Source organism: Eptesicus fuscus, chromosome 9 (assembly GCF_027574615.1).
Source record: "Eptesicus fuscus isolate TK198812 chromosome 9, DD_ASM_mEF_20220401, whole genome shotgun sequence".
Taxonomy (NCBI): Eukaryota; Metazoa; Chordata; class Mammalia; order Chiroptera; family Vespertilionidae; genus Eptesicus; species Eptesicus fuscus.
Genome location: NC_072481.1, coordinates 12,698,476 through 12,722,770, shown reverse-complemented (window position 1 = coordinate 12,722,770; position 24,295 = coordinate 12,698,476). Strand labels below are relative to the sequence as shown.

At 56.3% G+C, this 24,295-nt stretch overlaps 1 protein-coding gene across 1 annotated transcript in view; it reads left to right on the top strand.

Moving 5' to 3' along the window:
* HSPG2 (heparan sulfate proteoglycan 2) overlaps positions 1 to 24,295 on the top strand; it is a 97,654-nt gene that overhangs the window by 53,413 nt on the left and 19,946 nt on the right. The window contains exons 30-61 of the mRNA XM_054720579.1: positions 237 to 286; positions 615 to 709; positions 1,019 to 1,159; positions 1,543 to 1,734; positions 6,817 to 6,909; positions 7,246 to 7,326; positions 7,546 to 7,776; positions 9,188 to 9,301; positions 10,718 to 10,845; positions 10,984 to 11,070; positions 12,738 to 12,796; positions 12,992 to 13,159; positions 13,307 to 13,417; positions 15,897 to 15,997; positions 16,094 to 16,274; positions 17,056 to 17,181; positions 17,318 to 17,470; positions 17,548 to 17,690; positions 17,969 to 18,104; positions 18,191 to 18,339; positions 18,534 to 18,684; positions 19,244 to 19,413; positions 19,499 to 19,646; positions 20,098 to 20,249; positions 20,444 to 20,579; positions 20,677 to 20,828; positions 21,545 to 21,680; positions 21,865 to 22,016; positions 22,471 to 22,609; positions 22,707 to 22,858; positions 23,444 to 23,579; positions 23,683 to 23,834. Of these exons, the coding sequence (XP_054576554.1) occupies positions 237 to 286; positions 615 to 709; positions 1,019 to 1,159; positions 1,543 to 1,734; positions 6,817 to 6,909; positions 7,246 to 7,326; positions 7,546 to 7,776; positions 9,188 to 9,301; positions 10,718 to 10,845; positions 10,984 to 11,070; positions 12,738 to 12,796; positions 12,992 to 13,159; positions 13,307 to 13,417; positions 15,897 to 15,997; positions 16,094 to 16,274; positions 17,056 to 17,181; positions 17,318 to 17,470; positions 17,548 to 17,690; positions 17,969 to 18,104; positions 18,191 to 18,339; positions 18,534 to 18,684; positions 19,244 to 19,413; positions 19,499 to 19,646; positions 20,098 to 20,249; positions 20,444 to 20,579; positions 20,677 to 20,828; positions 21,545 to 21,680; positions 21,865 to 22,016; positions 22,471 to 22,609; positions 22,707 to 22,858; positions 23,444 to 23,579; positions 23,683 to 23,834 (4,315 nt within the window). The remainder of the gene's footprint in view (positions 1 to 236; positions 287 to 614; positions 710 to 1,018; positions 1,160 to 1,542; positions 1,735 to 6,816; positions 6,910 to 7,245; positions 7,327 to 7,545; positions 7,777 to 9,187; positions 9,302 to 10,717; positions 10,846 to 10,983; positions 11,071 to 12,737; positions 12,797 to 12,991; positions 13,160 to 13,306; positions 13,418 to 15,896; positions 15,998 to 16,093; positions 16,275 to 17,055; positions 17,182 to 17,317; positions 17,471 to 17,547; positions 17,691 to 17,968; positions 18,105 to 18,190; positions 18,340 to 18,533; positions 18,685 to 19,243; positions 19,414 to 19,498; positions 19,647 to 20,097; positions 20,250 to 20,443; positions 20,580 to 20,676; positions 20,829 to 21,544; positions 21,681 to 21,864; positions 22,017 to 22,470; positions 22,610 to 22,706; positions 22,859 to 23,443; positions 23,580 to 23,682; positions 23,835 to 24,295) is intronic.

Sequence of the window (24,295 nt, the reverse complement as noted above, 5' to 3'; positions counted from 1 at the left end):
GGCCAGAGTCTTCCCGGAAAACCCCTCATTCTTGTGGAGGGCATAGGTTTGAGGCCTGAGCATGATAGCTGGCTCCGTGGCCTAGGGCACGCGCCTGCTCTTCTCCCAGCTGTAAAATGGGTGAGTTAGGCTGATGGGTTTCTTCCAGCGCTGTGAGGTCCTTGATCCCTGACTCACAGCAGGCTCCCCAGGATTCTCTAGTTCTGCCCTCCATCTGGTGCTTTCTCTCTCCATAGGTGTGCCCCGGGTTACTATGGCAACCCCAGCCAGGGCCAGCCATGCCGAAGTGAGTATGGTTGGGGAAGCCTTTAGGGTTGGGCGACCCAGTCTGCCCTAGGGGTGAAGTTAGGACAGAGCCTTTGTTCTCCTTCCCCCTGGGGCGGGTGACTTGCCCTTTCTGAGCCTCAGCTTCTTTGACTGTAAAATGGGGATAGTAAAAGGCACCCCCATGCCAGAGGGCTGCTGTGAATGTGTAGAAGGCCTACCGATGGTGGGTGGGCGTTCAGAAGTAAACACTCCCTCTTTTGGCGGTGAGTTAGATGACCGGGGGTGGTGGAAATGGGAGTGCTTGGTAGCGGGTTTGGGATTCCAGCTGTGGCTTCCCTCCACTGCAGGAGACGGCCAAATGCCAGAGCCAATTGGCTGTGCCTGTGACCCCCAGGGCAGCATCAGCAGCCAGTGTGACGCTGCTGGCCAATGTCAGTGCAAGGTTAGTCTAAAGCCCAGCCCTTTATGAGGCCCTGACCTGCAGCCACAGCGGTCACCAGGCCTTCTCACCGTACCCTCGGGACTGTTCCTGTGCCCTGGCCACCTACCCTCAGAGGGCTGCTCTCTGCCCCATGGCTCCAAGACTGGTGGGAAGTTGGGCAGCAGCTCCTGGGATCTGGGACCTGGGTATGGGGGCAAAGGGGCTCCCAGGATTGCTGGAAATGGCTGGGAAGACTGAGCTCACAGGTGGCTGGAGGTGCAAGAGACCCAGCTTAGTTCCCTGCACCCACCTTTTCATCCATCCTCCCAGGCCCGGGTGGAAGGCCTCACCTGCAGCCACTGCCAGCCCCACTACTTCTACCTAAGCGCCAGCAACCCCGACGGCTGCCTGCCCTGCTTCTGCATGGGCATCAGCCAGCAGTGCACCAGCTCCTCCTACACCCGCCACCTGGTAAGAGCCTGTGCCCACCCCTGTACTGGGGCCTGCCACCTGCCTCTCCCTGACTCATCACTGGGGCAAATCAGAACCCTGGCCCGGGGGCATCCCCACCGTCTATGAGGACACTTATACCCATGCCCCCATTATTGCCATGTCAGTACAGATCCCAGCAACCCTCGCCCTGCCCTAATACTCCCGAAGACCTCATAATTGCTTTTGTCAGCACTGGGCCCAGGCCCCTCCTTTCCCCAATTGTCCTCCCCATTCCCCCATTGTTTCTGTCTCAGCCCTGATCTCAGCCATCCCCGTTACCTTCCCTCCTGTCCTCCCATGCCCCTCCCTCTCCAAGGTGCCAGCCCCAGTGCCCAGGCTGACACTCACCCTCCTGCTTCTAGATCTCCACCCACTTTGCCCCCGGGGACTTCCAAGGCTTTGCCCTGGTGAATCCGCAGCGGAACAGCCGACTGACAGGAGGCTTCACCGTGGAACCGGTGCCTGAGGGTACCCAGCTCTCTTTTGGCAACTTCGCCCAACTTGGTCACGAATCCTTCTACTGGCAGCTGCCGGAGACATACCAGGGAGACAAGGTATGACATGCAGCAGCTGGCAGGCACTCCCTGATCGTCATCTTTGGGCCAGGCCTCTGCTGAGCCTTGGGGCCAGTGGGGACTCCGAGCTATTTGACCTCAGAGCCGTCTGGGCCAGCAGGCAGGTGTCAGCCACATTGTGGTTAAGTGCAGAGGCCTTAGGGTCGGATAGGCCTCAGTCTAGACCTTACCACTTACCAGCTGGCTGCCTTTTGGTAACCCTCAGCTCCAGGGTGGCTGGGAGGATTGGAGATCGTGCCCGGCACATAGTAAGTGCTCATCTGTTAGTGATTATTAGCTCTCAATGCAATTAGGTCCTGGACGAGACATAAGGACAAATAAGACACAGTTTCAGTTTCGTTCATTTGCTCACTGAAAATTCACCTGTGCTAATGGCTCTGTGCTTGGTGTTGGGCACAATAATAATTCTTACTGTAGGTCATATTTATTGGGCTCTTACTCTGCTCAGCACTGTTCCAGGCACTTATTTGTATATCACAAATCACAGTTGTGTGAGCTATGTACTACGACTGCCTTATTTCATCGGGGAGGAAACTCGGGTGAGAGGTTAGGCAGCTTGCCTGAGCTCCCATAGCCAGAAGGTGACCGTGCTGGGATTCACACCCAGGTCCGAGGCCCCCCTTAACTACACTAGTCAGAGACAAGCATGTCTTTGCTACTCCAGAGTCATGGTCTAGTGGGTGGTGATGGTGGTACTGTGGGGTGCAGGGTCTTAGGGGAGGACTCCAGGGCAGCTTGCCCAAATGCGTTCCTTGAGTAGTCATGGTCATCTGGTGGCACCCAGAGAAAGGGGGTTCTGGTCAGGAGTCCCCTGCTGGCTGAGGCTGGTGTTCAAGCAGATATGTTCTCTCACCCAGGGCCCCAGGAAGGTCAGGGACACTTAGGAGGTGGAGTCTCGAGCTGTCCTGTCCTTGTTCCTTGGACAGACCCAAGTATCCCAGCCTCCTCCCAGGGCTGGCTGCCTTCTAGTCTCTTCTCCCTTCTCGGGTTCCTCCTCCCCTGGCCTGGCCTGCAATTCCTAGACCTCTCTCTCTGACTCCTCTCCTGGTGTTTCCCTGTGCCCCACAGAGGGAGGCATATTTTGCGCGGTTGCGCCGGGCTCACCAGGTAGGCCCGTGATCGGAGTGGTGTGAAGTTGATGTGACATGGGCATGGTGTGTTTTTGGATGCCCACAGCCCCGCATGAGGAGATGCCCAGTGCCCAAGGCATTGTGGGTCTGCATGAACCCAGGTAGTGCCCTTGGCTTCCCGGTTTTGTCACTGTTGTGCCCAAGCCCCTGCGATGCTAGGAGTTAGAGTCAGGAGGTGGCTGTGCCTTATCTGCTGTGTGGTCTAGTTCTGGTGCCAACCATCTGGTGGCCAGAGTGGTGGCCTAGAGGCAGGGAAACTAACTCAGTGCTAAAAACCACATGACTACCCGGCCCCCAGGTTATCCCAGCACTGCCTCCCAAGCAGCCTCCATTAACCCTCTGTGTGCGTACCCCCCTCTAGCAGCCTGGAGTAACCCGTGTGTGCCAACCTGGAGAGGGGAGCATGCGTCTTTCTCCCCAGTCAGTGTGAGCCTTTCTGGCCATGATATCCACCGGGAGAGGACACTCCCCAGGCCTCCAGCTCTAGGTCCTGGGAGGTCTGAGCCGGCCTATGCCCTCTACCCATCAGAACCGCACGTCCCTCTCAGAGGAGCAGTTGCGGGTAGCTGTGACTACTGGGAGGATCCCAGGACCCCCAGAGGGCAGGGGCCGGGCACAGCAGCTGTCACAGGTAACCAGGGCCTGGCCTGAACAGGCTGTGTCAGGGGCCCCAGAGAGCCTAGTCCAAGCAGAAACCATGAGCCGAGGCCCTGGCCTTCCTGAGCCACTTTCCCCAGCCTGATGCCCAGTCCACTCCAGTGTTGCCCTTGGGAAACATTCCAGAGCCGTGGCACCGTGGGTGCACATGGAGAGTGAGGCCCAAGGAGCTCCTTCCCACAGATACCTCTAGGTCTGCCCCTCTCTTGCCAGGTACCCTCTAAATGTGCTTCTCTCCATAGTCAGTGCCCGTAGTCACCTGAGCCCGTCCCGGGCTAGCCCCATTAGGCTCATGAGGAGCAAGAGGGTGGCGGGTACAAGGGCCAGAGCGTCAGGCATCAGCAGTTGTGAACAGATAGAACAGAAGCAGATGGCTGGCTGGGCCTGGCGCGGCCTGCGGGAGGGCAAAGCCTCATGACATCCTTTCTATCCCTCTCTGCTCCTTCCTCTGTCCTCCCTCTCCTGGTCCCTCAGGTGGACGAGGCCCAGAGGAGGATGGACGCTGAGATCTGGCAGCTCCTTTCCAGCTTTGCTGCCCAACCTCACCCCCCTGCCCCCAGGCTCCTGCCCCATCCCCAGCCTGCAGCTGCTCTGCGAGCAGTTCCATCCTCCTTCTCCTCTTCTTCCTCTTCCTCCCCTTCCTCCTCCTCCTCCGCTCCTCTCTCTTCCGTAGGCTCGCAGGTATGTGCCAAGGCATCCACCAAAGACCCACACACGCTGTGTTTTCTAGACGTTGGTTCTGAACCAACTTTACAATTTCTGGTGTTTCCACACACTGCCTGGACTAGTGTTTAGTTCAGATTTTCCTTTAAATCCGTCATGTAACAACTCAGTTATGCTAGCTATGCATTTCTAAGCACACTTTAAGCCTGCCGTTACACTTAAAAACGTTTTCTGGTGTGCTGCGTCTGTCTCCTTGGGGTCCACAGGCGGCATGGACCCAAACCACGCCCAGTGAGAACAGTTGGGGTGCTCGGTCCAGACAGGGGAAGCAAGTTGTCCAAAAGCTGGGCTGGGACCTCGGTGGTGGGTGGGGTGCGGGGCTCTGTCCCTCGGCCCTCGTACCCCGCACCTGCTCCCTCAGCTCTCACCGCCTGTCCTTCTGTCCTAGTTCTCTCTCTCCTACGAAGGCTTCTCTCTGCTTCCTGAAAGCCTCTATTATTGGCAGCTGCCCCGAGCCTTCCTGGGGAACAAGGTAACAAGGAGTTGGGAGGGTTCCGGGGTGTCATTGGATCCTGAAATATCAGAGGTCCCTTTGTCAAAGCCCTTCATGATCAAATGGGTAGACCAAGGCTCGGAGAGGGGAAGGGACTTGCCTGGGGTTCCACGTTTAGGTCAGAGTAGCTGAGATTACACCCAGCTCAGCACTTGCTCTTCAGAGGGCCTGTCTTGCCTTAAAGGGAGCCTCAGGAAGTAGACACCCCTCCTTTAGGCTCCCTTTACCCTGCGTCACTGAACTAGCTCTTGGCACTACATTCCTTCAAGAAGCATTGGCTAAGTACTCACTGTGCGCTGTAGCTGTATTGTAGAAGAGCAAAGACCCTGGCCTCTCAGCGCTCAGTGTTAGTCTGATTATCCTCCCTGTTATCAGCACCAGCAGCATTATTATTAACATTAGTGTTATATTGGCATTACCTCCATCTTATTCCAAAAATGACTTAGAGTCTTCTAAAGCAGCGGTCGCCCACCTTTCGGACCTCATGGACCACTAGTGGTCCACGGATCACCGGCTGGCGACCGCTGTTCTAAAGAATACACATAATTTGTAATAAAACAACACAGAGGGCAGCAGACAAGAAAGTCTGGCCCAGGGGAATGAGGATGGGGAAGCTCTGCTGAAGCCACGCGTGGAGCTGGACGTGATGGGGATGGCAGCCCTGGGGCTGGGTGTTGCAGGCACTGTGCTGAGTGCAGTATTTTACGTGGCCTGTGGCACTTAATCCTCATGCTGTTCTCCCAGGGGGGTATTATTTTTACTCCCACTTCCACAGGAGGAACGTAAGACTCAGAGGTTAAGTGACTTGTCCAAGGCCGTCCAGTCAGTAGAGCTGGATTTGAACCCTGGTCTCAGACGGCAGGGTCTGCTCCCTTAGCCACCCTGCTGCACAGGCCTGCAGCTTGGTCCTGAACATGGCAATGAACTTGCTGGCATCCAAAGCAAACAGAAAACTAGTTGTTTCATGGTTATCTGGTGATGGCCCTGAACTTCTTACCTTACCCTGAGCTTGTGGAGAACATTCTGGGGGCCCGTGTAGCCCAGGACTGGCATGGCGTCCAGAGACATTAATAAATGCTCACAACTGAATGAACCAACCAGTGAACAAATGGGCTAGGCGTGATGCACTGTGGTGTTGGTTTGAACATCCGCCCTGGTGGCAAAGGACAGAAAGGGAAGTCCTGTGGGGCGGAGCTGAGGCTCTGGCTGCCCACAGGAAAGCCTTCGGTGGCAGACCTAAGGGCTGTTTCATTGTGAGCCGTAGAAAACCTAAGTCCAGCTGGCTTGTTGGCAACAAAGAAAGGAATCTGTTGGCTCAGATAACTCCAGAGTCCAAGGGTGTCTGGTACCAGGCATGGCTGGATCCAGGGGGTCACTAGGACTTTGTCTCAGTTGGTGTCCTCCTCCGGCTTCCAGGCTGGCTGGTAAAGGAAGTTTCTCTGTTTCAGTAGAAAGAGCAGATGAGCCAGGTTCACGTGTCCACATCGGATGGAGTGGAGAGGGGGAGTGATGGAATGTGCGGATTGGCCAGGCCTGGCTCATGTCTCTGCTCAAACTACATGGCCTGCATGTAGGACATGGTTTCTTTTCAAGGAAACCAAGGCTGCAGTTTGCCAAAAGCGGGGAACGGATGCTGAGCAAACAAAGCCTACCTGGCCAGGAGACAAGACCTCGGAGGGCCACCCTCAGCCCATTTCCCTGGCTGAGAACTTGGAACCTTTTGCGGCCTCCCCGGGTGGTCACTGTCGTTACTCCTGCCTGCTTTGTGGGTAGTTCCTTCTCATGGACAGGGACTTGGAGCGTGTTTGCTGTGATTGTCAGGCACTTGGAAATGGGGAGCCCCAAAAGCAGAAAAGAGGCTGCTCAGGGTCATTGCCACCAGCTCAGGCTGTGAGGGAACTGAGTAATGGCTTGTCTCCTAGGCAGCCACAGGCCAGACCTACTGCCCGGCCTCTGGGTGGTGGGTGAGACAGCACGGGTACAAAAGCGCCTTGCGAGTTCTGCCCCCTCACCAGAGGAGGGCAATCAGACTGTGACTGCCGGGCTTGCCTCTTGCAGGTGGCGGCCTATGGCGGGAAGCTGCGGTACACCCTGTCCTACACAGCCGGGGCGCAGGGCAGCGCGCTCTCTGACCCCGACATCCAGATCATGGTGAGCACCCGATTCCATGCCGGGTGGGCTGAGGGCAGGCCAGGGGGCACCCTCATTGTTTCTTCTGTCCTTTCAGTCTAGCACTCAGCTGGCCTGGCACAGGCTGGGGGTGGGGGTAACCCCATGCTCCCACCTCAACATCTGGTTGCACACCACCCAGGCAGAGGCCCAGCTGCCGGGAGAAGGGGGCTGTGGGCATGTGCCAGATTCCTTTGGGCACATGAGCTGGGAGGTTGGAGCGTGGGAGGCTGGTGGTACAGAGTCTGGATCTGGTGGAGGACTCCACTGTTCCCAAGAGTCCCTCATTCCCCTCCAAATCCCACTGCTGTCTCCCAGGGCAACAACATCATGCTGGTGGCCTCCCAGCCAGCACTGCAGGGCTCCGAGAGGAAGAGCTATGAGATTGTTTTCCGAGAGGTAAGGGGCACCGGCCACACTGTGTCTGACTCTCCCCCACCCCCACCCTTGCTTTGGAGCTGGGCTTTGATGCCAGCCACCCTGCTGCTCACTCCCCCGTCCTCACCTCAGAGTCCTCCTCCAGTGCCTAGAAGGCAGGAGTTGGGGGCGGGTTGCTGCAGAAGCAGCACACAGAGCCTGACCCCCCTCACCCACACGTGCTATCATCCCCCCACCCAGGAATTCTGGCGCCGGCCTGATGGGCAGCCAGCTACACGTGAGCACCTCCTGATGGCGCTGGCTGACCTGGACGAGCTTCTGGTCCGGGCCACGTTCTCCTCTGTGCCCCTGGCGGCCAGCATCAGCGGGGTCAGCCTGGAGGTCGCCCAGCCCGGGCCCTCGAGGGGACCCCCGGCCCTGGAGGTGGAAGAATGCCGCTGCCCCCCAGGCTATGTGGGCTTGTCCTGCCAGGTGAGCGTGGCCAGCCCAGACACCTCTACTCTGGCACAGCTGGATCAGCAAGCTGGTCAACTGGCATTTGACGAGTCATAACTTTAATGTGCTCTGCAATATCTCATTTATTCTCCTCAACAGCCCTGGAAATGTGTAATTATCCCCTTTTAACAAGTTTTTTAAAAATAGAGGCACTGAAGGGTGAATGGCCTACTGAGGGCACACAGCTACCCTCTCTGGAGGTTAAGACCCAGCGTGTGCTCTCAGGGTGCCCACCAGAGACGGGCAGCCCATGCGGAGACATGCAGTACTCTAGCCTAAAGCAGAGCGTGGAAGTATCTCAGAGAGAGGAGGGACTGCGGGGAGGGGATAGGATTCTAGGCAGGAAGGCAGAAGCTCAGAGGAACGTGTGGGGAAATAGCTTGTGATGCAGAAGGGTCGCCCCTGGAAAGCCGGGATGGGGTGTGGGAACTTCCTGAGGCCTGGAACAAAGCTACCAATGGGAGCTGGGTCCCGGGAAAATCCCTCTGCCAACGGTGAATGAGATGGATGGGGCAGGGGGAAAGATGGGGAGTCCTCTTGGGAGGAAGGGCAGTGGAATGGTCCGCCATGGAAACAGCCTCCCTCCCACCCACTCGGAACCCCACCGTGGGAAGTCCACATTTCTGCAGTTTTACATCGGTGCACCTTTACTGTGGCCACAAGAACTTTCAAACCCAAGTATGTGAACTTTAGATCCCTTGAAATTATAAAATTTAACACATTTTGAAGGAGAACCCCTGGGGAAAGCAGAATCCTTGGTGCACATTTTCTGCAGTGAAGCAAAACAGATTTATAAACATGCCTTTGAAATGGTCGGGGAGAGAGGGAGGGCCTGGAGAGATTTCAAAGAAGGGTTGGCGAACAGCAGTTCATTGTTTTCAGAACCCATGACTACTCACCGAGAATGAGTAAAAACATCCTTGGTTGTATGTGTGCAGCCTCTGTCGCTTTATTTAGTGAATGTACAAATGGTTGTGAAGCTCTTCAAGGGCTCATTCCAAATCCTCTCCTGAACTCTCTTTTCCATTGAGAGTTACATTCTTTCAATAAAGACCCTGCCAGAAGGATTTTCAGGAACAGAGTCCTGGGGATGCATATGGGTTCTCCATTCAGGATGAACTATTATTTCAGTAAATTTAAGTGGCGGGCAATGCCAGGATGAGCTGGGACAACATCCAGCTTTGGAGTGTAAAGTGAAGATGAAGACGCGGAAGAGGGCGGCTGAGAGAGGGCGAGGGGGTGGAGGTCTGGGCCTGGGATTTTCCCTCCCAGAGCCAGTGAGAGTCTAGATGGTGGGAAGGGACGGAGGGTGTGGGGTTCTGGGTCTCCTGGCTTTGGAGGGGACTGCACTGGAGATGGAAACCAACCTTCCTCTCTCCCTGCCCAGGACTGCGCCCCGGGCTACACACGCACTGGGAGTGGGCTCTACCTCGGCCATTGTGAGCTGTGTGAATGCAACGGCCATTCAGACCTGTGCCACCCAGAGACTGGGGCCTGCTCGGTAAGATGCAAGCAGGGCCAGGGCAGGGGTCAGCTTGGCTGGGCCTGGGTGGGGTACCAGGGCTCGCTGTAGGATAGGGAGGGAATGGGCTTGGTAAGGTCGGCCTAGGTCCAGGGGCAAAGATCATGGGGCATGGCCTGTGGGACAAAGCACCTAGGCCAGCAGGTCTGATCACTGAGTGGCAGCAGGCATGATGGGGTAGCCAGAACAACGGAATAGCATCCATCTTTATTTACTAGAGGCCCGATGCACGAAATTCGTGCAAGGAGCTTGGCCCTCGCAGCCGTGGCAGCTGCCTCGCAGCCCTGGCTTTATCCAGAAGGCCATCCAGTCGGTCGTTCCGCTGTTCAGCCAGTCGGTCTAATTAGCATATTACGCTTTTATTATTATAGGTTTTTTGGTTAATCCTCACCCAAGGATATTTTTCCATTGATCCTTAGAGAGAGTGGAAGGGAAGGGGAGAGACATAGAGAAACATCCATGTGAGAGAGACACATCAATTGGTTGCCTCCCAACGTGCCCTAACCAAAGCCAGGAATCGAGCCCGCAACCGAGGTACCTGCCCTTGACGGGAATTGAACCTGACACCCTTCAGTCTGCAGGCTGATGCTCTCTCCACTGAGCCAAACCGGCTGGGGCTGGAATAGCATCTGTCTTTATAGAGAAAACTTTGGTACCTGCAATTTTTTATCATCCAAGTGGCACATGCTCTCTGTAGACGAGTCAGACTACAGAGCTAACCCAAAAAGAAAGTAAACACCCGCTGTCGTCCCACCACCTGGAGGTGATTACTGTCAACATTAGTGTGGAGGGCTTTTGCTCTTTTTCTGGGCTGATGTCTATACATATAATGTACCTTTTGTTTTCCAAATGAACATAGGATCGTTGTGTTTAGTGACCTTTTTTCACTTACAAGGTCATGAACATCTTTCCATATCATTAAGTACTTGAACTTTTCAGAGTGGGCTGTGTTAGCCTCCCTGCAGTATGTGGTTAGGGTTAGGTGGTCGACAGAGCAAGGAGCATGGTACATTAATCAAACAAACATGAATCTCTTTGGAGAAGACTATTACCCCACATGTATTTATAATAAAGCATCTATTTTTAAAACTCCCCACATACCCAGGTGTACCCCTTTACTTTTCCTGTGATATTACAGGTGTTTAGGGAGAAAATGTAAGAAATGTCATCATCATCATCCTTTGTTAGGTATTTGGGTGGGTGGTGTTTTTAGTTCTCTCTTCATAGATTTTTAGGTTTATTTCCAGCATTTTGCTTCTACAAACACCACTGAGCTAAACAGTCTTTAAGATAAATGCACAAACATGGTATTTCCAGATCAAAGGATTCCAAAATTGTAAGGCTTTTGGTAAATTCTGCCAAAGGGTGAGTGGCTGATGTTTTCGTACCTCACAGCAATGCCAGCACAATGCCATTGGGGAGTTCTGCGAGCTGTGTGCACCTGGCTACTATGGAGATGCCACGGCCGGAACACCTGAGGACTGCCAGCCCTGTGCCTGCCCACTGACCAACCCGGAGAACATGTGGGTGCTCTTGTTTAAGGCCCAAAGAAGAACTCCCACTGGGGGTAGAGGGCACTGCACTGGCCTTCAGGGCAGAGTGAAGGGAGCAGGGTGGGATGTGGGCATCCCATGGCCTGACCTTTGCCTCCTGTATCCCAGGTTCTCCCGGACCTGTGAGAGCCAGGGAGGTGGTGGGTACCGCTGCACAGCCTGCGAACCTGGCTACACTGGCCAGTACTGTGAGCAGTAAGTTTGCACATAGGAAGGGTGAAGGGAGGGGGTCTATGGTAAATTCCTAATGAGAGCCCTAGATAGGGTGTTGCTAAGAAAGTTCTCCACCAGGATCATGTCCCTCCCCTTGATTCCCTGTTGCCCTTGGATAGCACTTGTCACTCCTCAGTCTTATCCACTCCAAACACCTAACTCTGCTAATGGGCTGAACTTCGTGACTACTTGATGTTCAGGCCTTAGCACGAGCTATTTCCTTTACATGGAACATTCTTCACCCTCAAACTTCCCCTTTCTGGCTAACTCCTGTTTAGCCTTCAAGGCTCAGCTTCATTCATTCATTCAGCACATTTTTATTGAGCACCTACTATGTGATGTGTAGTATGTGAAGGTGTTGGAGATACAGTGGTGAACAAAACAGATTCCATCCTGGTCCTGTGTAGTCTACCACCTGTGATGGGGGAGAAAACAGCAAAAAAGTGATCATACAAATATGTAGTTACAAACATTGATAAGTAGCCTAAAGAGAATATAACAGGTCCCAGGGAATATAACAGCTCAGAAGCCCCATTCTCAGGGGAGCCTCCTCATTCTCAGGGCTGGGTCTGTGTACTCACAGCCCCAGTACATGTTCCTCCCATTTTATATAGTTTTCCTTCCTTCATTTATTTATTTATCTTATTTAAAGTATTACAAATAGTAGTACATATATCTCCTTTATTTCCCCCCATTGACCTCCCCGTGTCCTCCCCTACCCCCCTGCACATGCCCTCCCCCGCTCCCCAGTGTCTTGCATCCATTGGTTATGCTTATATGCATGCATACAGGTCCTTCGGTTGGTTTCTTACCACCACCCCCCAACCCTCCCTTGCCTTCCCGCTGTAATTTGACAGTCTTTCGATGCTTCTTTGCCTCTGTATCTATTTTTGTTTATCAGTTTATAATGTTCTTTATATTCCACAAATGAGTGAGATCATGTGGTATTTATCTTTCACTGACTGGCTTATTTCGCTTAGCTTAATGCTCTCCATTTTCATCCATGCTATTGCAAATGGTAAGACTTCCTTCTTTTTTTAAAGCAGCATAGTATTCCATTGTGTAGATGTACCACCGTTTTCCAATCTACTCATCCGCTAATGGGCATTTAGGCTGTTTCCAAATCTTAGCTATGGTGAATTGTGCTGCTATGAACATAAGGTGCATATATCCTTTCTGATTGGTGTTTCTGGTTTCTTTGGTTATATTCCTAGAAGTGGGATTACTGGATCAAATGGCAGTTCCATTTTTAATTTTTTGAGGAAACGCCATACTGTTCTCCACAGTGGCTGCACCATTATGTAGTTTTCATGTTGCTTTCCCAATAAGTAAGTTCTGTAAGAGCCGGAACTTCGTGTTCACCGTTGTATTTCCATAACCTAGCATAATAGTTGCTTAATAAACATTAATTGAATGAATGTCTTGGAGAATAAAGGCTTTACCACGCCCACACCTAACTTGCTGATATTCCCCTTGCCCTCCCCTTTCTCACTTCCCCAAGGCACTGTGTTGAGGCCTCTTTGTGTCTGAAATCCTTCCAGAGCACTGAGCCTTCCCAACCCACACTGGGCAGCCAGCTCCCCAAGTCCACCGTGAGGCACTGGGTGCCCTGGGAGCTGACAGAACTGGTCGTTGTTCCTCCCCTACAGGTGCGCCCCAGGTTATGTGGGGAACCCCAATGTGCGAGGGGGCCGATGCCTGCCACAGGGTAAGTGGGACCATGGCCCCTGGTTAGGGTGATGGGCAAGTCAGGGAGCCTAGGGAGTTTGAGAGGTGCTAGGTCTGGGGGACAGGACCAGGAGTAGGGCAGGCCAGTCTTTGGGAAAGTAGGGATACTGAGATAGTGCCATATGCTCGGCCTCCTACCTGAATGGCCTCTCCCGTCCTCCCCTCCCCCTACCAGCAGACCAAGCCCCCCTGGTGGTCCAGGTGCAACCGACTCGGAGCATAGTACCCCAAGGTGGTCCCCATTCCATGAGGTGCCAAGTCAGTGGGAACCCACCCCACTACTTCTACTGGTCTCGTGAGGATGGGCGGCCCTTGCCCAGTAGCACCCAGCAGCGACATCAAGGTACCCATGGCCCCAAGCCCATGAACCACCCAGTGGGCGGGGAGGCACTGGCCTGTCTCTTCCCTGCTGGGGTCCTGCCCTTACACAGGGCTGGGTGATGGGAGGAGGGTGCATCTGCATCGACGAGTTCCCATTGTTCCCCACCAGGCTCTGAGCTCCACTTCCCCAGCGTCCAGCCCTCTGATTCTGGAGTCTACATTTGCACCTGTCGTAATCACCATCATGCCAATACCAGTCGCGGAGAACTGCTGGTCACTGGTGAGTTCCTCCTTCTCTTATCCCCAGGACGGCCTGCCCTGAGCTGGGCTGAGGCTGCAGACCTAGGCAGCTGGCACATTCATCTACCAGAGGGCATGGCGGTTGCCTGCACAGAGCCACTGGCCATGGAGATGGAGAGAAGTGATGGAGTTAAGAACTGGCTTTAGAGCAGAGATGGCCGGACTTGATTGTGGTCACTGAGGGAGAGAGAAACATCTAGGATGATGCCTAGCCATCTGGTTTCCAGCAGCTGGGCAAATGGGGTGCCATTTACTGAGATGAGAGAGGCTCGATAGTAGGTTTCTTCACTTGGGCTCCCCCCAAAAGCAGAGTCTGAGACAGTGATTTGCATGTTAGTAGTTTATTTAGTAGGTGAAGAAAGACTGGGAAGAGAAGGCAGCCAGCAACAGGTGTGTTATTGAGCAAGTTACCACTGTGAGCAGTTGTTTAATGCTGCCAAGGGAACTCTGGGAACCTCAAGGGTAAAGCATGCACCTTGGAGTCACCCCACCCCTGGATCAAGGGTGCTGGGGTATGTACATACCAGCTCCTATCAGCCATCAACTGGGGCCTGTTGTAGGAGCATCCGTTCCCCTGCATTCTGCCCACCTGGGCAGGCACAGTGGTCTCTGGAGACCTGAGAAAGCCCTTGTGCGAAGAAGTGCAGTGGCTGGCAGCACTCACACCTGGTGGCGCTGAAGGAACAGGGTGAGGGGACTGGGCGGGGCACTGGTAGCATCTGCTACAAACAAGCCAGAGGGAATGCCAAGTTTGAGGAAACATCTAAGTAGGTACATCCGCAGGCATTGGATATGTGAGTCTGCAACTCAGGAAGGAGGCCCCAGCCAGAGAAATGAATTTGGGGGGTGTTGGCATAGGGGTGGTGTTTATATTTTTAATTTATTTTTTTAATCTTCACCCGAGGATATTTTCCCATTGATTCTTAGAGTGGAAGGGAGAGGGAGAAACAGAGAAAGAGAAACATTGATGTGGGAGGGAAACATCAATTGGTTGCCTCCTGCACGCACCTCGATCAGGGCTGAGGATCAAGCCTGCAACCGAGGTACATGCCCTTGACCAGAATCAAACCTGGACCCTTCAGTCTTCAGACCAGTGCTCTATCCACCGAGCCAAACTGGCTAGGGCTAGGGGTGATGTTTAAAGCTATGGGACAGGGTGAAATTACCAGGGAGAGTGTGGCTTGAGGACAGAGCCACAAGGAGCTCCAACTTCAGCATGGCAAGTTGAAGAGTCTCTTTTACAGCAAGAGACTTGAGCAGGTGAGGCCAGTGAGCTAGGGGGAGACGGGGAGGTGTGTGTTGGAAGCCCAGAGGGGAGAAGGCTTCCAGGAAGGGGCGCTCGGCCTCACCATATGCCCTGAGGAAGTGAGGTGTGGCTGAGAAATAACCCCTGATGAGCATGCTTTGACCAGAGCTGTTTCCAGTGGAGCGAAGGGGTAGCACTAGATTAGAGTGAGGCAGAGAATGGATGGGGAGGCAACAAGTATAGACAATTCCTTCAAGAGTCTTGGCTCTGAAGGGAGACCAAGCAATGGGGTGGTAGCTGGGGAGAGTATGGAGTCAAGGGGGCCTTTTCAGAGATGGGATATGCTAGAACACATCAGTCTATGGCAGTGATGGCGAACCTATGACACGCGTGTCAGCACTGACACGCATAGCCATTTCTGATGACACACGGCCGCATGCTGAGGATGAAACATTTGTTGCTCCTGAGGATGAAACATTTGTGACTAGAGTCTTGGAGTTAGTTTTTTCCTCAAAGTGACACACTACCCGAGTTATGCTCAGTTTTTTGGCGAAGTTGGACACACCAAGCTCAAAAGGTTGCCCATCTATGGAGATGAATGATCCAGTGGAGAGGGAGAGGAGAGAGTGGCGTGGCAAGAGCGGGCACAGCAGAGGGAGGAAGTCCCTGGGAGGGGCTCCAGCCCTCAGAAAGTGGGGGTTGTGGAGGGAGAGCTCGTTCCTCAGGGACCAGGAAGGAGGGAGATGGGTAGATTGGGAAAGACGGGAAAATTCCTGTCTAGCAATTTGTTTTCTTAACCAGTGTGGACTGAAGCCATTAGCTACGAAAGTGGAAGGGGGGTTCCGGAGGGTGGAGAGGATGGGAGGAAGTGTGAAATGATCTGGGGAAGATGGGAACTTGAACCAGACCCAGAAGGCCAGTTGGAGTGAAGTGTGAAGTGTTCAGAGCTCATTTGTGGTCTGCGGTCGTGACCTGGAGCCAAGCGGGCTCATGGTGTGACGTTCTCCCATCACAGCCCGCTGGCGGCTCAGTGCCAGCAGAAAAAAGACGATAATGGGGTTCGGATGGATGAGGGTGGGAAGTGCCAGGGAACGGAATCTAAGCTAGACTGGGAAGCAAGTGACACCCAGGCGAGATGATGGAGAGAGAGAAACTGGCCACAGGACAGGGGCCTGGCCAGCACACCGCTCACGGGGGCCTCCCATCCCTGCAGAGGCTCCGAGCAAGCCTATCACAGTGACAGTGGAGGAGCAGCGGAGCCAGAGTGTGCGCCCTGGAGCCGATGTCACCTTCATCTGCACAGCCAAGAGCAAGGTGGGCAAGGCATGGAGCGGTCACCGGGGAGACCGTCTTCTGGGGTCTCCGAGCGCCACCCCTCACCCCCATCCCATCCCCTTGCCCCACCTGCAGTCTCCGGCCTACACCCTGGTGTGGACCCGCCTGCACAATGGGAAGCTGCCAGACCGAGCCATGGATTTCAATGGCATCCTGACCATTCGCAATGTCCAGCCAAGTGACGCGGGCACCTACGTATGCACTGGCTCCAACATGTTTGCCATGGACCAGGGCACAGCCACTCTGCATGTGCAAGGTATACTGCTCATGTCCATGCCTGGCCCACACTCCCGGCCTCCCCAATGCCCGGCAGGACTAGTGTTCAGTTGACAGTTTCTGAGCATCCATGGTGTACCAGGCCCTGGCCTAGACTCTGAAGACACAGAGCAAAGGCGGTCAAACAGGAGCTCTGCTCTCTTGCACTACATGTTCTAGTAGGGCGGAGGTAAACATGGAACAGGTGAACATACAAGGTAATTACACAGGGTGATGCATGCTGGGTTAGCAATACATGGTGACAGGGAAGAGAAATGATGTGGGAGAAGGGGGAGCTACTCTACGTGGGTGGTCAGGGAGGATCTCTCTGGGGAGGTGACTTCTGAGCTGAGGCCTGAAGGAAGGGAAAGTGTTCAGCCACTTAAAGAGCTGGCAGAGAGTGTGCTTGGCAGAGGAAGCGGCACGTGCAAAGGTCCTGGAGCAGGAGCGTGTTGGTGTATGTGGAACGGCATGGCCCATGTGGCTGGGGCTGTGGGGGGACGGGGATGATAAACTTGAAGGTGTGGGCAGAGGCGAGTGCGTGTAGTACTTGGCGGACCACAGCAGGGAGTTCGGATTTTATTCTAAGAGCGATAGAGAGCCACAGGTAGGCCTTAAATCCACAAGTAACAGACCCCATGGACTTTTCCAAAGCTCCCTCTGCCTGCTCTGTGGACAAATGGCCACGAGGGGCTGGAGTGGAAGCAAGGAGAGCAGCCTGGAAGCTGTTGCCATGGGTCAGAAGATACTTCCCCGCAACCACATGTTCTTTCTCCCGTCAGCCTCGGGCACCCCATCTGCCCCCATGGTGTCTGTCCACCCACCACAGCTCACAGTGCAGCCTGGGCAGACGGCCGAGTTCCGCTGCAGCGCCACGGGGCACCCCACGCCCACCCTTGAGTGGACAGGTGAGGCCGTGGAAGGAATGACATTCAGGGCCTGGCTCTCCTGGATGTGGGAGGCCAGGGGCAGCACCCTGGGCTGCGGGGAGTGGGGCAGCAATGCCCGCCCAGCAGGTGCTAACCCACTTCTCCACATCACCAGGGGGTCCTGGTGGCCAGCTACCTCAGAAGGCACAAGTCCATGGCGGTATCCTGCGCCTGCCAGCTGTGGAGCCCTCGGACCAAGCCCAGTACCTGTGCTATGCCCACAGTAGCGCCGGGCAACAGGTGGCCAGGGCCGTGCTCCATGTGCATGGTGAGAGGGCAGGCTGAGGGTGGGCCGGGAGCACAGGGGCCGCCCAGAGAGGTGTTCTCACAGGGCTCTGTGTGCAGGGGGCAATGGGCCCAGGGTCCAGGTGAGTCCAGAGAGGACCCAAGTGCACGAAGGCCGCACGGTCAGGCTGTACTGCAGGGCTGCAGGTGTGCCCAGTGCCACCATCACCTGGCGGAAGGAAGGGGGCAGCCTCCCCACACAGGTGAGGGGATCTATTCGGGCCACGCCCACAGGCTCAAGAGAGTCCCAGCATTTGCCATCTGCCCCTCCCACCTGTGCGTCCAACCCCATCTCTGCCTCTTCTGGCTCTCGTCACTTCCAGCAGGGTGGCCTGGCTCCATGCCTCTTTGGTGCCCAGCTGGGCCCTAATATCGGCTCTGTGCTTGCCTCTGCCTTTCCCCCCTCTGCCTACCCTCGCTGGCTAGCCCTTGCCAGGCTGCCACGGCCACTCAGGCAACTGACCCTTCTCCTGTGTGGCAGGCCCGGTCTGAGCACACAGACATCGCCACACTGCTCATCCCAGCCATCACGACCGCTGATGCCGGCTTCTACCTCTGCGTGGCCACCAGCCCCGCTGGCACCGCGCAGGCCCGGATCCAAGTGGTCGTCCTTCCAGGTGCAGGGCCTGTGCGGGCTGAAGGTGTGGGGAGCACCAGCCGGGGCTCTCCTGAGGCCTACTCACTCCTCTGCCTCCACCTGTAGGTGCCAGCCCCCTGCCAGTCAGGATTGAGTCCTCATCACCTTCTGTGACGGAAGGCCAGACGCTAGACCTCAACTGTGTGGTGACAGGGCTACCCCAAACCCAGGTCAAATGGTACAAGCGAGGGGGCAGTCTGCCTCCCCACACCCAGGTATGAGCTCCCTGAGCCTGAGGCAGGGGTCCCGGGGTGGTCCCGTGCCCGGGGAGGCTCCACACAGCCCTGGCACTTGACGCGCAGGGGCCAGCCCTTCCTTTCCTCCCTCTCCAGCTTCCGGCGTGGGGTGGCTCAGTGGTGACCACGGCCCCCTCCCCATCCTCACATACCTCTGTCCCCACCCGGCCCAGGTGCACGGCTCCCGACTTCGGCTCCCCCAGGTTTCCTCAGCTGATTCTGGAGAATACGTGTGCCGAGTGGAGAACGGGTCAGACTCCAAGGAGGCCTCCATCACCATCTCTGTCCTCCACAGCACCCATTCAGGCCCCGGCCACACCGCAGGTGGGGAGCCAGGTGGGCCTGGGCAGAGGCCGAGCCCTGGGACCTCACTGTTCCCAGGGAAGGTGCCTGTGGTCCCTTCAGGGCAAGAGGGGCCCCTAGGCAGGCTTTGACCGTCCACTCCCTGCCTGGGGAGCTGAGAGGACGAAGGTGGGGATCAGGTTGGTCCAGCTCACCTGGGGCCACGATGAGGCTACTGTTTGCAGAGCTCAGCAGTAAGCAGCGGAATCAGGGTTGAACAATGAATAGGGCATCAGGCTGACGTGGGTTCAAATCCTAGCCCTACGCCTGATCAGCTCTGAACTGGCCATTTTACCTTTTGGGCCTCAGTTTGCTCCTCTGTGAAATGAGGACCATACCACCACCATATGATAGGAAAATGGCAAACACCATAGAAAGGGGTTGTGGTATCGTCTGCATCTTTTGGCCTAGGCTGTGGGCAAATGGACCTTGAACTCTGAGTTGGAGGTTGGGAGGGAAAGAGGGGCCTGGCTGGCCATGCTGAGGAGCAGGTCCCAGCCCCAGAAAGGTCTCCCATCTGACCAGCCTCTCTGTGCCCCAGGTCCTGGTGGGCCCCCAGCTCGGGGCAGTACCCAGCCCATCCGCATCGAGTCCTCCTCCTCCCACGTGGCTGAAGGGCAGACCCTGGATCTGAACTGCGTGGTGCCCGGGCAGGCCCATGCCCAGGTCACATGGCACAGGCGTGGGGACACCCTCCCCACCCGGCACCAGGTACAGCTGCCCCCAGGGCCAGCCTGCTGGAGGGCCTGGATTGGGCCGCTCTGGCTCCCTCCCAACCCTCCCTGTTTGCGTGCAGACCCACGGCTCGCTGCTGCGGCTGTACCAGGTGTCCCCGGCAGACTCCGGCGAGTATGTGTGCCGAGTAGTCCTTGGCTCTGGGCCCTTGGAGACCTCTGTCCTGGTCACTATCAAGGCCTCGGACTCCAGCGCTGGCTCCCTTCCTGGTGAGTGACTGCCGATGACGGGGCAAGCTGGAGGAGGTCAGGAGCCTCCCGAGGTGCTGAGGTCCTAGGGACTCCTGTTGACTCGGGGCAGGAGGCTCACGCTGGAGCTGGCCGCAGCCTGGCCCAGGCAGACTCCACTTCTCTGGTTACCCACCATCTTCCCATCACTCTTTGGCACGTCTCTCCTCATGTTTCTGCTGCTGCCTCCTTGTCCTCTCTCCCAGCCTCAACCACCTTCGTCTCTCCCACTTCCTCACTCCGTCTGCAAGGCTCTGCCCGTGCCCCAGCCCTTCCCCTCGGGGTTGCTCAGCTGAGGATATCAAGCCCAGGCCACCAACCCCCCAAATATGGGCCTGGCCTCAGAAGACAAGGCCAAGCTGGCTCCAGGGTGGGCAGCTCTTGCCCTCCCTTCTGGTAGCATCTACTACTACCCTCACCCCTCTCCCCACAGCCCCAGGACCCGTCCCTCCTGTCAGGATCGAGTCCTCATCCTCCACCGTGGCTGAGGGGCAAACCTTGGACCTGAACTGTGTGGTGGCAGGGCAGGCCCATGCCCAGGTCACGTGGTACAAGCGTGGCGGCAGCCTCCCCGCCCGGCACCAGGTACATAATAGTAGCAGGAAGGTGGGAGGGGGTCAGCTGGGCTGAGCCATGGACAGTGGGCGGCAGGGATCCTGGCCTCTGAGCTGAGGGGCTGGCAGTTCCCAGCTCAGGGGAATGGGGAAAGGGTGGCCGGGTGGGGGGGCATCTGCTGGGCTCTGGGAAGCCCTCCTCACACCTCTGCCCATGCTGCCCAGGTCCGCGGCTCCCGCCTCTACATCTTCCAGGCGTCACCAGCTGACGCAGGCGAGTACGTTTGCCGGGCCAACAATGGTGTGGAGGCCTCCATCACAGTTACAGTAACCAGCACCCAGGGGGCCAACTTTGCCTACCGTGAGTAGGGCCACCAGGCTGGGCTGCGACAGAAAAAGGGAATAAATAGAAGGGCAGCTGCAGAGAACTGGAGTGACCCACTGACCTTCTCCCCCAGCTCCTGTTGGCACCCAGCCCATCCGCATCGAGTCCTCCTCCTCCCACGTGGCTGAAGGGCAGACCCTGGATCTAAACTGCGTGGTGCCCGGGCAGGCCCATGCCCAGGTCACATGGCATAAGCGCGGGGGCAGCCTCCCTGCCCGGCACCAGGTATAGGACTCGAGAATGGATGGGCCAACAAGGAAACCGGAGGGAGGCCCCTGGGTGGAGAGGTCAGAGATGGGGAGGGCCGGCGGCCCCATTGCACAGGTGTAGAGTGCAGGGATAGAACCCAGACTCTCAGACCTCAGCGTGAATGCTGCTCCCACCACTTACTAGCTTGTGACCTTGGGCTTGTTACTTAACCTCTCTGTGCCATCGTTTCAGCACCTGTTAAATGGTAATACCCCCTACCTTACACAGTTGTCTTAGGATGAAGCGAATTAATATTTATGCAAAGTGCTCAGAGCACTGGCACACAGAAAGTGCTATGAGCTGTGTTTTTACTGTAATTCCATTCGCTATTATTATTAATGTAGTTTATAGAATTTAGGATGCCATTGATTGCAAGATGCGCCATTATTTTAGGTGCCCCTAAGGGGAAAAAAGCTGCCATTTAATTGTGAGATTATTCACTCTAAAAGACATATCGGGACACCAGAGACATCAGAAAGTATGTCCCAGAATTGATGGGATGTGGTATTGGTGCTTGTCCAGTTCACCATGGCTCCTCCTGGCCACCCAGCGCTCCTGGGACAAGACCTCTGCTTCCCCACCCCTAAGCAGGATAGAGCTGATGGCCAGGCCTCAGGAGTCAGAGAGAGAGGCATGTTATAGTGCAGGGGTCTCATGGAGCCCCCCTCTGACCTCACCTCCGTTTCCGCCAGACCCACGGCTCACTGCTGAGACTATACCAGGTGTCCCCAGTTGACTCGGGCGAGTATGTGTGCCGTGTGGTGGGGGGCTCGGTGCCCCTGGAGGCCTCTGTCCGGGTCACCATTGAGTCTGTGGGCTCTGTGCCTGGTGAGTGGTACTGGGTGGCGGGGAGGGGAAGGAGGGCCGGAATGGGAAGGCTACGGGCCCAGCCAGGGGAGGCTTCCACTCCAGCAATGGCAGGATCTCACGAGACCAAAGCCCCTACCTTCACTCACCCACACTTCCTCCTCCGGTTCCAGCCAGGGATTGACCCTCTGCTCTCTGTCCCCAGCGCTTGGAGTTACCCTCCCAATCCGGATTGAGTCATCCTCCTCACACGTGGCAGAAGGGCAGAACCTGGATCTGAACTGCCTGGTCACTGGGCAGGCCCACGCCCAGATCACGTGGCACAAGCGTGGGGGCAGCCTTCCTGCCCGGCACCAGGTAGGAGACGGGAGCTACTAAGGGACCTGAAGGACGCTTGTGACTACAGAATAAGGACCATAGTCTCTGAATTCAGGCATATTCTCAAGTGTGGATGCTGCTCTCTGCCTCTGGCCTGCTGTGTCTCTGCCTCTCGCCTGCTGTATAACTTTAGGCCAATCATTTGACTTCCCGATCCTCCATGTCCTCATCTGCCCCATGGCCCACACTGACTACTTCACCTGCCCTGTAGCACATAGCAGATGCCGGTCCCCCTCTTCTTCCTGCTGGGCCCGTCCTCATACTGGGACGGGGAATTGAAGAGTCATGAATGGAGGTTCTCCCTGGAAGAGCTTCCCTCAAGCTCCGGTGCGGGGAGGGAGGGGTCAGACTGAGAGGGGCCAGAAAAGGGAGCAGGAGCCTGGCTGCGAGCCCCAGTGCCCAGCTCTGAACCTGCCTCCTCCTGTCCTCTCAGGTGCATGGTTCCAGGCTGTGGCTGCCCCGGGTGACTCCAGCGGACTCTGGAGAGTACGTCTGCCGTGTGGCCAGCAGCTCGGGCCCCCAGGAAGCCTCGGTCCTCGTCACCATCCAGCAGCGCCTTAGTCCCTCCCACCGTGAGTACCTCAGGGGTCACAGAAAGTGGTGTGCAGCCGCTAGGGCCTCTCCACCCTCAGCGGCTCCCACACCCTGCCTCCCGTCTCCCCCTCCCAGCCCAGAGTGTGGTGTACCCCGTCCGCATCGAGTCCTCCTCGTCCTCCCTGGCCAATGGACATACCCTGGACCTCAACTGCCTGGTGGCCAGCCAAGCCCCCCACACCATCACCTGGTACAAGCGTGGAGGCAGCCTACCCAGACGGCACCAGGTACTAACCAGCGGGCAAAAGCTGAGCGCACTGGCCTTGATGGGAATCAGGAGGGGCTCCCGGCACCTTCTCTGTGCTCATTTAGTCATTCAGCAAACACTGGCTGTTCTTGCTGTATGGGCCCTCGACCAGTGTTGAGGATATGGAGATAAGTCCCTCTGACCTCAGTTGAATCCCATGTTTTAACAGAACATTCTATGAGTTACTCACTCCACTTCCCTGAGAACTTGCTCCAGGCCAAGTCTTGTACCGGGCACTAAGGGTTCCAAATGGAAGGAGACCGGTGCCTGCCCTCAGGGAGCTCCCAGGGTGAGGCAGATGTGCCAGCTGACGGCAGTGTAACAAGAGCCACAGCAGGGCGCTATGGAGTCACTAGGATAGGCCTCCGTAGAACAGTGCAAAGGCTAGAGGCACTGTCCTCCCTAGCCCAGAGCCTCAGGGAGGCCGCTGAGGGAGTTCTGAAGGAGACTGGGTGAGGGCTGGCCCCAGGCAGGGCAGGGGTGCTCCCAGAGTCCAGGGCCGGCGGCAGCGGTGCCCAAGACGTGGGGAGGCTGCCCTCACCCACTGACCCTTGCTCCCCTTCAGATCGTGGGCTCCCGGCTACGGATCCCCGAGGTGACGCCAGCCGACTCCGGCGAGTATGTGTGTCATGTCAGTAATGGCGCCAGCTCCCAGGAAACCTCGCTGATCGTCACCATCCAGGGCAGCAGCTCCTCCCATGGTGAGAGCACACCGGCAGGGGGGCCAGGAAGTGGGCGCAGGGGGAGGTTTCTGGCGCCGTCAGTGTTGGCTGACTGGTTACCTCTGACCCTCTCTGTCCCCAGTGCCCAGTGTCTCCCCACCAGTCAGGATCGAGTCCTCATCCCCCACAGTGGTCGAAGGGCAGACCTTGGATCTGAACTGCGTGGTGGCTGGGCAGCCCCAGGCCATTATCACGTGGTACAAGCGTGGGGGCAACCTTCCTGCCCGACACCAGGTACAGAGTGGAACGTGGCAGTGGGGGTGGATCCTCGCCTCCTGGGGCGGGTGCAAGGACAGCCGTGGGGCAAAGAACCCGAAGCATTAGCTGGCAATCCTGGGGCAGTCCTCCCTGCTGCCCCGGGTAGACAGAGGGTAGCTGCGAGTGTCCCACGTCCCGTGTGGTTCAGGGTTCAGGTTCAGGGTTCGGGCTCTGGAGGAGGCCGCGTGCTAATGAAAGAGACAAGACAAGAAATAATGATTTGGAAATTAGGGGCAAGGCGGAAGCCCAAGGAAGGACTCCGCTTTGCTCTGGCCTTGCCATCCTTTTATTCAGTTTGGGACACACCCATAGCCCTTAGGCAGGCAGTTCCAGTAACAGGCAGACTATCCTATCAGTAAGGATCTACAGGACTATCTGGTAGGGAAGTTGCTTCAGCTCCATTGTCTCGACTAAACAGTGGGTGCATAGCTCTGACC